The sequence below is a fragment of the Phalaenopsis equestris genome, unplaced genomic scaffold, assembly GCF_001263595.1.
Source record: "Phalaenopsis equestris unplaced genomic scaffold, ASM126359v1 Scaffold000226, whole genome shotgun sequence".
NCBI lineage: Eukaryota > Viridiplantae > Streptophyta > Magnoliopsida > Asparagales > Orchidaceae > Phalaenopsis > Phalaenopsis equestris.
The window spans coordinates 1,835,803-1,849,395 of NW_018164668.1; the positions used below are offsets into that span (position 1 = coordinate 1,835,803).

At 35.1% G+C, this 13,593-nt stretch overlaps 1 protein-coding gene across 1 annotated transcript; it reads left to right on the forward strand.

The window, feature by feature from the left end:
- The first annotated feature begins 8,960 nt into the window (after positions 1-8,960).
- Positions 8,961-13,343, forward strand: LOC110023694 (CASP-like protein 4B4). Its single transcript, XM_020723228.1, has 3 exons — positions 8,961-9,354; positions 9,438-9,573; positions 13,032-13,343. Exons 1-3 carry the CDS (start codon positions 9,071-9,073, stop codon positions 13,221-13,223), a joined length of 612 nt encoding a protein of 203 aa, XP_020578887.1. The 5' UTR covers positions 8,961-9,070; the 3' UTR covers positions 13,224-13,343.
- Positions 13,344-13,593: the final 250 nt, after the last annotated feature.

The window sequence follows — 13,593 nt, forward strand, 5'->3', positions numbered from 1 at the left end:
ATATATATATGCAAAAGAAAGTTTCTCTCTCGGGGCTAAAAAAAAAATAACACCCGCTCCCTCTCCTGTGAATCGTGACCCACGGCGAAACCCCGCTCCCCTTGGCGTTCGCGCGAAACCGCCGACCTTCTCCTCGCCGGCGAAGCCCGTATTCTTCTTCTTCTTTTATTTCTTCTTCTTCTTCTTCTTCTTCTCCCAATTTTTCTTCTTCTTCTTTTATTTCTTCCTCTTCTTCTTCCTCCTCCTCCTCCTTCTTCTTCTTCTTCTTCTTCTAATTCTTCTCCTTCTTCTTCATTATCTTCTTCTTCTTCTTCTTTTCTTCTTTTTTCCCTTCTTCCGAAATTTTTTTATTTTTATTTTTATTTTTATTTTTATTTTTATTTCTCTCTTTCTTCTTCTCTTATTTCTTCTTCTTCTTCACCTTCTTCCAATTTTTTTATTATTTTTTTTTCTTTTTCTTCTTCTTCTTCTTTTTCTCGGCCAACTCCTCCACCTTGCCATTTCACCTTTCCGGCGGCCGGATACTTCACCTGAGCACTTCGACGTCGCCGGACAGCGAGCGTTGTCGTTGTTTGAGAAGGCGCGTGTTTCTTTTACCTCGTGAGTTCCCCTTTTTCGCCGTCAATGAGCAACCTCTCTCGCGAAGGTATATTTTGGTTATATTTCTTTTTATATGCCAAAATTATTGTTTTTTTTTTGCATATAAAACAATAATGTTTATCACTACTTATATGTTTCGATTTGACTGCATTAGCATTTGCATTTGCATGTTTGCATGGATATCGAGTCAGGTTCGTTAGGAGAGTGACTCTGTGTTGGTCGCGATGCCTTAACGAGCATTGCTTGTTGGGTTGATCCCAATGAGCTATGCGAGTTAAGTCACCGGGATTGACACGAGTATGACTGTGCTAAAGATCTAATAGATCTAATTCGTGTAACCATTCTTCGTGACACCCTTTAGATCCTTTGGATCTTTAGGATGGGGCCGGTATGACGACCCCGTCAAAGTCATACTATGCCTAGACTTACCCCCGACATAGATAATAGCTTGATGCACTTTTCGTTAGATGGTGTGCTAGGCTAGGATTTAGGGTGCTAGGTAGTCCTTTTGATGTCTGACTATTGTTCTCTGTTGGATTGGTTGCCCTAGTCAGACATTTTTCTTTTGCATTGTGCTTGTGGTGTGACTGCATACTGCATATGTGTGGTAGTGTGTTAGGGTGTTCTTCTGCAGGGTGTCATGTCTATTTTTATACACACACAGGTACCGCTATGGGGGGAGCAAGTAATGACTTCTAACCATTTTGCTTGCAGGTGCTATTAGCTCCCCCCACTTTTAAGACATGGCTCATGATACGTTATGTGCATGTGATTTTCCCGCTGACACTTGTTTCCATGCAGGATTGAGTTTTTTCTTTTCTCTATGTATTTTTTTTTAGAGTCTAGGAGAGTCATGTAGCAGAAATAAGATACGGGCACGGGTTCCGAGTCGTTAGCACAGAAACCACGTGGAGGGGACCAGGAGTAGATGCTCGTGCCTCGTATCTTAATTCTGCATTTTATATTAATGTATAGAATTAGGACCGAGGATGTATATGCGGAGTCCGACCGCCCTTTTCTTTTCAGGGATAAGCGGCACCGACCTGTTTATTATTTTTGTTTGACTTGCTTTGCTTTATTCTTTACATCATGTTGCATGTCTGCACTTGCATGTGTTTTTCTTTGTTTTCTTTCTGTGTTTTATCTGGGATTTCACGATACAGCATAGGCTCATTAAGGACCCTAAAATTGTAATTTTCTACAAAATCCTAAATAAAATATTAAGATAATTAAAATTTAGGATTAAAATATTCAGGATCTAAAAATTGCAACTTTTACTTTCCTGCATATATTAAAAGGGTCTCCACAATACTTAGGATCATTCCAGATAACTGCATTCATATTTGCATGTCCCGAGGAGGAGTCCCTGTACTTTTCCAACCTGACTGACCCAACATACCTTCATATATGTGGTTGTCTAGTGCTCCTAGGGTGTTAGAAGGCTCCCCGGCCCAGATGAGGTGTAAGTCCTTTTGTTTGGAGCGTTTCCAGCTTTGTAGCTGAAACTCCACTTTCTCTTCTTTCCTGAGGCATTCTTGCTACTTCGGCAGGTATAAGTCCCACTTCTTGGAGCTCCAGCTTGTAGTCATAGGATAGAGTTTCTTTTCTTTGACCTTAGGGCTACCGAGGTTCCCGTGGATGATGCAATTCACGGATTGCTGATCGGGGATTTCAGGACGTGTTGGGTCGACTACCTTCACGACCAGGTAGACTTAGGGTCCTAGTAGCTGTGTATGACGGGTCCGTGGTACCCCGACCTAATTACCTCTACATTTTAGGTTCACTCTACCTTCCTTTTTGTTGAGCCCCTTTGAGCCATGTCGCTCATTGACCTCGTTGATATCACCTTGACGGCCCGATGCCGATGAGCTGCCGCCCATTTGGGATACGACAATTTGTCCTCTGCCCTTTGGCCCGGATGTGCTTTGACGTATTGGGAGATCCCCGTTAAGATGATTTAGGTTATTCCGTGGGCCCCATGTGTCGATGAGCCGCTACCCATTGCGAGATGTGAGAGACTCACTCTCTGCTTGATTGTTTAGCGTGAGCTTTAAAGCATTGAGACTGTTCCCACACGCAATAACCTTCATTTGATTTCCTATACCCCAGGTCTATGATAATATGAAGCGAAACTCTTTTTATCGAGAGTATTCTTGGGTATCCCCCAAGATGTAATTAACCAGTAATAACACGTTCCTCTGGGAGTGCTCTTGACCCCAGAACAGGTACATACACCTGAATCTCTGGTTATGGGTAGTCTATGTAGATACTTCTTTCGCGGATATTGGTTTAAGGTGCATCTACCCGATCTTGTTTGGGCGGACATTCTTAACATATCCTTGCGAGGTTTACCGCACGTAGACTCTCCACGTTTTACTTTTTCTCTTGTTTGTCACTTTGTCGTATGTCCCTTTGTATTCAATTTCTCTCCACTTCGAATCATTTATATGGTTCGGGAGGGAGATTTATTCAAATGGGGGAAGTATACGACGATTGACAAGCTGACGACTCCTTTTAAAATAAAAAAAGAGAAAAATGAACGGAAACAAATACATCTTAAAGATTCTTATAGTTAATTGATGGCATTTGTGCTTATATTTTTTTTAAAGTGGATTGGATTTTCTTTATTTTAATGAAACATGTTTATGTAAATAAATGATTTGTAGTCACTTATGATATATGGATTCTCCTCAATAATGGAGAAAATATTAGGTGTGAGCAACACATGTATGAACAACAAATAAGAGGAGCGAGTGTGTATACAGGCGTGTTCTCCTCTTATACGATGTTTGTAGGTGCATTGCACGCACCTAATATTTTCTCTTCAAAAATTAAGCATGTTCTGTTAGACACATCTATTTAATTGAAGCTAGACCAATAGTTGCTAAAAACACTATTTATTAGTTCCATCAAGAAGAAAGAAAAACAAAAACTAACATGTTTATGTGGCACTTGTCATAAATAATAAATTTCAACTTTAAAAACATATTGCATAACTTTAAAGTTCAATCATGTGTCCTTTATATTAAAATATATTATCAAAATAGCTAAATTGTATCTTAAATCCAATTATGATTAATTAGTTTGATTTATTTTATAAATTATTTCTACTATTCATATATTATCTTTTATAAAAGAATCAATTTTTAATTTAGAACTTCATTAATCTTTAATAACAAATTATTATTTTTCTTTAATTAGTTTTAATAGATTAATAAGTCTAAATCTATATTTATGAGTAATTAAAAAATGTATTATTATATGACTTCCTTTTGTAATTATTTAGTTTATAAAGCTATCTATTTTATTGTATTAATTTTCAAGAAAATTATTATATCATGGTAAATGTATATTTGTATCCTATAGTTTAAAATTTTTATTATAAATAGGCCCTGTTTAGTGGTTTGTTTTTGTGTCCATATTGATGCATTATAAGCCATTTGGTGTGAAGGAAAATAATGAAAAAAACATGATTATTACTTAATAGAGTAATTACTAAAACTAATCACTTTAAGTATTTAGTGAATATCTAAGAACAAATTTATGAAGAATTAAACTTGCTACCACACATAATTCATCAAACACCACAAAATAGACCAATTAAGAGCATGATAATCAAATGAAATAATGAATTTAAAAATGGTAAAATTCATTATGTGCGAATTCTAGATGCATTTGGACTACATGTACAATAATTTTGTATGTTGATGTATACATGTTATACAATAGTGTACAATAATATTGTATATGAAATCGTAATAGCATAAGAAATAAAATCTGGCTTATAATTGCAGGAGCATGAAGAACACTCTCTATACTGGGAAAAATTGATCCATCAGAACATCGGACGCAAAAGTTGCATTCAGAGTCCAGTGGGCATGTGCCACATGGCAAGTGGGCCCCACTCCTCTATAAAACCTACCAAATCAACGTATTACAGTGGGACCAACTTGTCACGTAGCAAGTGGACTCCGGACGCAAATTTGCATCAGTGTCGTGATGGAATAATCTCTCATATATTGGTGGCTTAACTCCACATGCCAGACATAGAAAAAAGTGGCAAGTTTAGCTACTATTGTGAGGTTAGGAAGAAACTCTACTATGGTGATGTTGCACACGAACATCTATCAAAGACTATCATTAAAAATATTAAACCCAAACGATTAATTATAGAAGTGCATGTGTGGGACTTGAAAGAGAGTAGGAATGAGAAGGATCACAATAAAATCGTTTTCTCATTGAAGTCTACTAATTAAAATTTATTTCTTAAAGTTAGTATTTTGTGTTTAAACATCAAATTAGTCTTGTGAGGCGTGCCCAAGGAATGGAACGATAGAAACCACGAGGGATTGGTAGAGAGAGATAGAGAGAGGGAGAGGAGAGAGTGCACAACGACTTGCTCATCTGAGGAAAACTGGAAGTAGATGTTACAACAAGAGGGGGAGAGAGTTCCCCCTACAAAAAAAGGGTCTAAGGAGAAGAGCCAAAAAGTTTTTAATACAAGATATGGTTTTCCTATTTATAGAACAGAGAGAGAAAAAATGTAATATTATATGTTTTACCTTTACTTTAGACAAGAGGGGGAGAGAGTTCCCCCTACAAAAAAAGGGTCTGAGGAGAAGAGCCAAAAAGTTTTTAATACAAGATATGGTTTTCCTATTTATAGAACAGAGAGGGAAAAAATGTAATATTATATGTTTTTCCTTTACTTTAGAGGGTTTATAAAGGGTATCATAGCCTTTCTGTGTGCCTAGACCTTATGCTCGACAGGTCCTTGGGTCGGCTGATTGAGTTAGTTTGGGTCAACTCTTTATTGGGTGAACGTTCAGCTGTTGAATATGAAGTCAATCGAATTTTGAGTATGGTAGATAGACGGCTGTTCGACTTGTATGGCTGTATTCTTTGGTGATCTTTAATTTGGTGATCTTTGATGATCTTTGGGGGAGCTCTTGAAAGAGCTTCACATTAATACTTATTAGATTGTTTGGGGTGTTAGACCTTCAGTTGATCATTTATTTTAAAGGGATCTGTGTGAATCTCTGCCACGCGTTAGCTTGGGTGGCCCTTTAGTTGTTTAACCTTCAGTTGATAGCCCCCCAATTTGCTGACAACCCTTCAGTCGGCTGGCTATCAGTGAATCTGGTGGTCTTCAGCCGGTCAAATTCATAAGGACTTGTAGCTTTTTCTAATGGGGTTTATCATATTTTCTTTGATCTTGATCGTTAGATTATCTTGAGAGTCTTGCTCACACATCTTGGTCGGCTTGCCTGGAAAGCATATAACAACTGAAATTTAGAAATTAGATATATAAATACATAGGAATTGCGCGGCATGCATGTAAATCTTCCAAAATTTATTAGAAGGTATATATCTATAGGCAAAAACTACATATTTTTCGGAAAAATGATGAAAATTTGCTATAAGTTACAAGCTTTTTGAACAATTTTATAAGTATAACAAGCATTAGCACAAATTACAACCATTGCAAAGCATAAATGTTCCAAGAAAAATGGAATTACTTAAATAATTTTCATAGGCGATTAGAAAACAATTTTTTTTTCACTTCCTACCAAGAGAGACACAAATTAGGGATTCTTAATTTTTAATTTTATAAAAAGACAAAATTTAGAAATAACTATAAAAAGTTTATTTTCATGTAATTTCTATATTGTTTATTGGTAAACTATACAATATGGATGTTATGGTGAAAATGCAATGAGAAGAATAGCCTCTCTATCTTAATTAAAAATTGGGATAATTGCATACAAACCCCCCAAAACATTGTTGTTTGAAAATTAACCGCCCATTTGATTTTTTTGAACTGTCAAACCGATGAATTTACAGAAGCCATGATAAAAAAAAAACTACTGAGAATTTGATAAAAAATGAAAATTGGTCGGTTTTTTCAAGAATTTAGATATTTGAGTGAGAATTTGAAAAATTTTATGAAAGAAATTGGTTGATTTGTAAATAGCAAGTTTCGGATGGTCTGTGTGTAATTGCACAAAGATATGGTCAACTCAACATATTAGTTGAATTGACCCTCTCTTGGGGGTTTGACTCTATAGAAAAGTAAAAGAGAACCACATGGAAAGGAATTAAGCAGTACGAGAACAATGGAAACACTAGGAATTAAGCAGTACGAGTACAGCTTCATGTACGTGATTGAAATTCGCACTGCCATACAGTTTGGCAGAGTCACTCGATCAAATTCAACTAATTCAGTTGTACAATAAACTAAATATTGGCTCAATCAACATCTCAATGAATTCGATAAGTCAAATTCGATTCATTTAACAGATTAATGAGACAAGTCTGACTTATTTCATCAACTTGCTATATAGTCTACAAACATTTCTTTCCCAGATGCATGCTTTACATACATAACTATATAATAGTGTTATATTATAAATTATGTTTCTCATTCGATGTATCCTTTTATATATCCACTTGTAGGTGGAGTTAAACTAGACCTATAAATGGAGGAGGCCATCTTAGAGATTTTGGGTTGATCGGTCTTTGATTAAATCATTTTGAGATGATTGGTGCTTGATACCATAGATTTTGGGTTTAATATATTAATGTGTGGAGTTTAGATTGATACCTCTTAAGATTATTATTGAAATTATGGATGGCAATGAAGTTCATTAAATACTGGTAGTTGAATGATGATAGTGTGAAGATGATGGTTGAGCAACGATGATTGTATAATAAGAATCACATGATAGTGATCAAATAATGATAATTGAATAATGATAGACAAATGACAGAAGTAAGAAAACATCAGTTTGGTGAAGATAACTGATTATAAAATTTCATTGCAGGAGATGGCAGTCAGTTGATAGCGATTCAATGGCTAGGAGGTGAGCATGGGGATGTTTGATCGAACACATGACAACAAGGCTATGAGGTTATAAGCAAATATTAAACTTAAAATTCATCCAAGTTGAACAAATTACAAAAGGGGTGTTTGTACATTGTATATCAATGAAAGCCTACGAACTTGAGAAACATAAGAGTATCTCATACATGTGATGAATATAAAAACATTCTGAGCATATTTGAAGAGATCACGAGCCAACAGACATCAACAACTAAACAACCTTCATCGATTCGCCTTAAATCGGCAAGACTTGGATTTTAGATCAACTCAACAAGAAGATTATAATGATATTTTAAGTTGCTTTGCAATTAGTAAAACACATGAATAATCGCTTAAATAACTTATTACACTCATCTTACAAAAATTCTTGAGCTTTTAAAATCTATTATAACCAAATTAATCTCATCATTATTATTTTGGAAGATCTACATACATATCTTCCAATTCTTATGTATATATTTATCTCACTACTTGTTTTTTATATGTCTAAGACCTACACTTTCATTTTTATATAAATACCATCTTAGTTATACATGAAAATATGTATCTGACATTTTAAAAGTTAAAACATACAATGATTATTTTATGTGATATAAAAGATTTGAGTGGCATGAATATAAAAAGTAAAGTCTAAGTAAATGCTCCTAATTTTTAAGGTCAATTTTTGTCTCACAATTTGTTGAATCCTAGTTAGTCTGTAAATCACATCCATGAAATAGAGCATAAGAAAGAAGAGAGAGAGAGAGAGCTGAATGAACAATAATGAATGGTAAAACGTGGGGTTGTTGATCAGTTGATCTAGTCTGGTTGTCGACTCTTGATCCCTGGAAGGATGAGGAGCTCCTGTCAACAGAGCGATATTTGGCTATCACGCAAATGGTGAATCATCGTAAGCTAATAAGTAGCTCATTTCTCTACAAGGAGAACTTATGAGATGATCACGTGTCACTGTTGTATCACTATTTTTTAGTCCTTAACAAAGAGCCTCTGGAGTATTTGTAGGACGTTTGGTAATAATGAGGATTTGAATTCTTCCCTCAAGTCCGAATCACCCGAATGTAGGTCGATGCCTTCGGTCAACTTTCTTGTTGTGATAAACTCGAATGCTTATCTGCCTTTGTTTGAGTCTGATTCATTCGGATTCAGATCATTCAGATGTTCTTTTTGTCCTTCCCCTAGCTCAATCAGCGTTCGGTTTTGGCCGAGACGGCTACATCCAATCATATAAGTGGGTCGCCTAATCTTCTCTTTACGGGCACTCATTTGTTGTAATTTCCCTATTGCGACTATTAGATTTTCTTAAAATCCACGCTGACACATATTTTACGTACATAATCATATTGTCATATGTAAATCTTCTAAAATTTAGAAAATAACTTAATTTGGTGAAAATTAAAAACAATTTTTTTTAAAAAAAAAAAGAAAATAAAATCTATGCAAAGATCATAATGAATTTTCTTCCCTCAAAGGGGCGCCTCAATCGCCTCTTCAACGCGTGTGTATATATATAGATAGCCCCTTCCGGAAACATCTTCCATTCCCATTCCTTCCTTGGCCGGCAACCATTAACCTCCACGAGACCCATCAATGGCGGTCGCCAATAACGGCACCAGCAAGCAGGGGATTGATCCTCCGGGGGAGCAAAAGGCTCATAGAGCTCAAGATGTCGAGGAACAGCACCCGCGGCCGACCACAGATGGCGACGCAGCCATCGCATCCGTGGTGCAGCGATGGAAGAGGGAGGACTTCCGTAAGAAGGGGGAATTGCTTCTTCGCGCGCTTCAATTTCTCTTCTCCCTGCTTTCTTTCGTCCTTATGGCTTCTAACAAGCACGGCGACTGGATGAACTTCGATCGCTACGAGGAATACAGGTGAGTCGGCTGGTTTTCAACAATGGATCTCGATGGAGATCTGAGTTAGAGGTTGATGATTGATCGGTCTTGTTTGATCTCAGATATCTATTGGCGATATCGATTCTGGTGTTTCTGTACTCGTCGGCCCAGCTGATTCGGCAGGTTCACCGTCTCAGCACGGGCCGTGATTTGATGCCCGCTAGGGCTGGCACGATTTTCGATTTCGCCGCAGATCAGGTCAGAATTCGATCAAAAGTTTGTTAAATTCTGTTATATCCTTTCTTCGAATGGTTTTATCTTCTCTCTAATGGCGTATTAGAAGTATAAGGGCATTGGAAAGGTGGATGATATCATCTGATGATTGTCTTGTCTGATTGATTTGAAGCATCAATCGTGTTTTTGGGTGGCTTCATCCTGACATCATAATCTTTGTGTCGGTCTTGTTTTTCCTCACCAAATTCTGATTGCAGTTTTTAATTATTTTTTTATTAAGATAATTTTGGATTAGTTGAGTGGCAACGAGACAACCGGGATGATTTTCACATATAAGAAGTGCTTCTGAATCTAATTCTATAATATTGAATAGTTAAAGAACCTGTTTCATATTTTTTAATAAAGGTCATCAATTGTATGGAATATTGCCCCTTTAAAAATTACCAGTTATTAGAAAACTGTTAAAGAGAGAATGCTTTAGGTCTTAAGAAACTAGAAAATATTATGTTCGGACATCGCACGTCAGACGGTCAACCGTTGGATACTAGGTCGCCATACACGTTGGAGTCGGGCAGCATGGCGCCCGACGGTTGGCCGTCCAGACGTGTCAGAGGTTAGGAAGTAATATTTTTTTCCTCTTGCCAACATTTCGATTGTTCTCTGTTTCCAAATTCTCTTTCTCGCATTGGTTGGCTCAGATCCACAATTTTATAAAAACTATTAAATAGTTATCCGCTTAGATTTGTTAAGGTCATTTTTGGGGCGACATTGTGGTGTCTCACCGCAGTTTTATTTGTTTGGGTGAATTGAGTTTTGGCAGTTTTTTCAAAAAATTACAACTAAAATCCATGTTTTCCTTCCGGTCCTTGCTAAATACGATAGCAGCTTTCTAGCTGCGATCTAACTTTTTCAAAAAAAAAAAAAAATTATAATAGTCACTACATTTCTTTGAACAAAAGATTATTTTTATGAGATTCACAATTGTTTTTTTAATAAACTAGAGCTGCCCGAAACAGACTCTCAATTATTTTCCAACTATATACAAACTTTTCATTGAGAGGGGAACCAACTTCATTCTCAAGTGTCAATAAAATTATTAAATATTAAAATATTTTAAGTTACTGAGCAAAACAATTTGTTGAAAAGTGGGTAAAAAATATTAAAATGTCTAAATTATATAGAAAGAAATATTAACTTTTTAATTATTTATTCAAAAATCTTAAATTTTAGAATACGCAATGCTTAGAAAAAATATTACCTCAGGAGTACTCCAATGGGGGGGTGTCACGTGGCATTATGGTGGAACCATTGCATATGTGACACATCCTCATTGGAGTACTGATGCATCAGTATTGCTGAGGTAATATTTTTTCCAATACTTAACCTAGTACCTCATTGCTTTTGATGTTCATGCTATAGCATCATGAGATTAAAGTGAATGTTATATTTGTTAAAACTATTTTATTAACATGTGAAATATTATTATATATTTTTAATAATTATCGAAATGTTTTCATTAATTATTGTAATTTCTCCTGTTTGTGGAGAATATGCTGCATATTGTATTTTAGTTTCTTATTACTCTGTCTTTTGTGCTTTTGAAATTGATAAATAGGAGTAGTTCTTATCATGAATTGTATTTTAGTTGTTTAGAGGAAGTATAAGCCGTGATACATTTTCATTTGATAATATAACTAGTATGAAGTTAGGCTTTAATATTCGTGCAAATAAAGGAATATTTCCTTGAAGGGAAAATAATTATAGTAAAATGTTTGAACTTTACTGCAAGAACTTCAAAGAGAACCTTTTTGAAAAGTTGGGAAACTTTTTAGATTGATTATTTGATTCCTTGTGGTTAAAAATCAACATATTTTTTGAGTTATATATATATATATTATATATATATAATGATCAGAGGCTATTAAACGAGCCCCCAACTACACTCGTGTGTCTACCACTTGATCCGCACTGCAAGACAGATACATTCAGGTGGACTCAAACATGTGAGCGAAGAGGACTCACGACTGACTTCATAGCTGCCAACCAAAAGGTCACGGCTTAAAATTATATAATATAATATAATTTTACTGATAATGCTAAAGAAAAACTAAAAAATTTAGTAGTATCAATTTTAAAAATTAAGAGTTCGTTTGACATCATTTTGTTTGTAGTTATTGTTGATATAATTTTAATATTTTTCATTTTTTATTTTTAAAATGAGATCAAATTGTTCTTAAAAATAATCAGAATAAAATGTTTTTTTTGAGTACTTTTAAAAATAATTATCTTAATCAAACATGTTTTAATTTAAATCAAAACATTAATAAAAAATATAAATAAATAATTTTAAAAAACATGTTTTGATTTTTATATTTACTTCACCCAAATCTTTCACATCACATCTAATATAATATAATTTTTACTTATAAAAAGTGATATACCACTTTTCATATATATGACATGGGGACATATATATAATCTTTGAAATTACATGTTAGTGTGTAAATACATAAAAACTGAGCGGTATGTTCGTAAATCCTCCTTAAATTTACATAAATTTTTTTTTTTTTGGTTTTAGTCTTAAAATATTGTTTTCAGAACATTAAATTCATTAATTTAGGGGGGCACATATTAAAATCAAACATTTTTTTTGTCGAAGAGTTGTGTCCGTGTTCGATACGAATAGGACAATGCAATGCTCCTTGATTAGAAATACCTTCGCATCATAGATTTTCACATATGAAATATTTTGTCTCAATTTAATGGACAATTATCATTCAACCTTGTGTCCCTGAAAAAATTTTACATTAGTATTACGAATGTATAGTAACGTGCGTAGTCAATAAAATCATGTCACGACACCCCACATGGCAGAAAAAAAAATGGCGCAGTAACACGGGGAATATTCCCCTTATGTTATTCATGTGTTATTGTGTGTTATTCATATGTTACTGATGTGTTATTGTGTTATTATAACACCAAGAATATTCTCAGGACATAATAACGCATGAATAAGACATAATAACACCAGAATAACACAGGGAATATTCCTGACAGAGTAAAAAACTGCACGGTAACACAGAGGAATATTCCCCCATGTTATTCTGGTGTTATTGTGTGTTATTCATATGTTATTGATGCGTTATTGTGTTATTATAACACAAGAATATTCTCATGACACAATAACACATGAATAACATACAATAACACATGAATAATATGAGGGGAATATTCTCCGTGTTACTGCGCCATTTTTTTTTTTCTTTCGTGTGGGGTGTCCTGACTTGATTTTATTGACTACGCACATTATTCCACATGCTTAGGACTGATGTAATATTTTTTCTGTGTCCCTTCATTGTTTACCATTCCATCTTTAATGATGCATGGTTAGTAGTGCTGCGAATAGACCAAAATGTTCCAACTAATCGATCAAAGCATAACCTTAATATGGTCATTTTATTGCAATAAAAAATTTATTTCAGGTGGCCGCATATATGATGATCTCAGCATTGTCTGCGGCCATTCCAATGACCAACCGCATGCGAGAGGGTGCTGACAACTTGTTCACCGACGCATCCTCTGCTTCCATCAGCATGGCCTTCTTCGCTTTCTTAGCGCTTGCTATCTCCGCCTTGGCCTCTGGATATAAGCTTTCTAATCATTCCTATATATGAATTGGTTTTCTATGCTGAATCCTCTCTCTCTGCTATAATTGTTTGTTTATTACCATTTTGATTGTCGCATAAAGCACATTTATTGTGTATATGTATATGATTGCCGTCAATTTCATGTTACTGAATCGATATTTTTCTTTTGTTTGGCAAAATTTATTGTAAAAATGGGGAAAATAAATATTTTTTTATTAATAATATTTTTATTTCTCTTGTTTTATTGTCGGTAGTTAAGGAATCGCGTAATGACGGGCAGAAATGAACACGTCTCCTACACGTGTTAGACATAGGGCTGTCAAAACGGTCCGTTGTTCGTGAAATCGTTGCAAAACCCCGCAATCACCACAGCTAAGTTAACGAGCCGAACACGAAT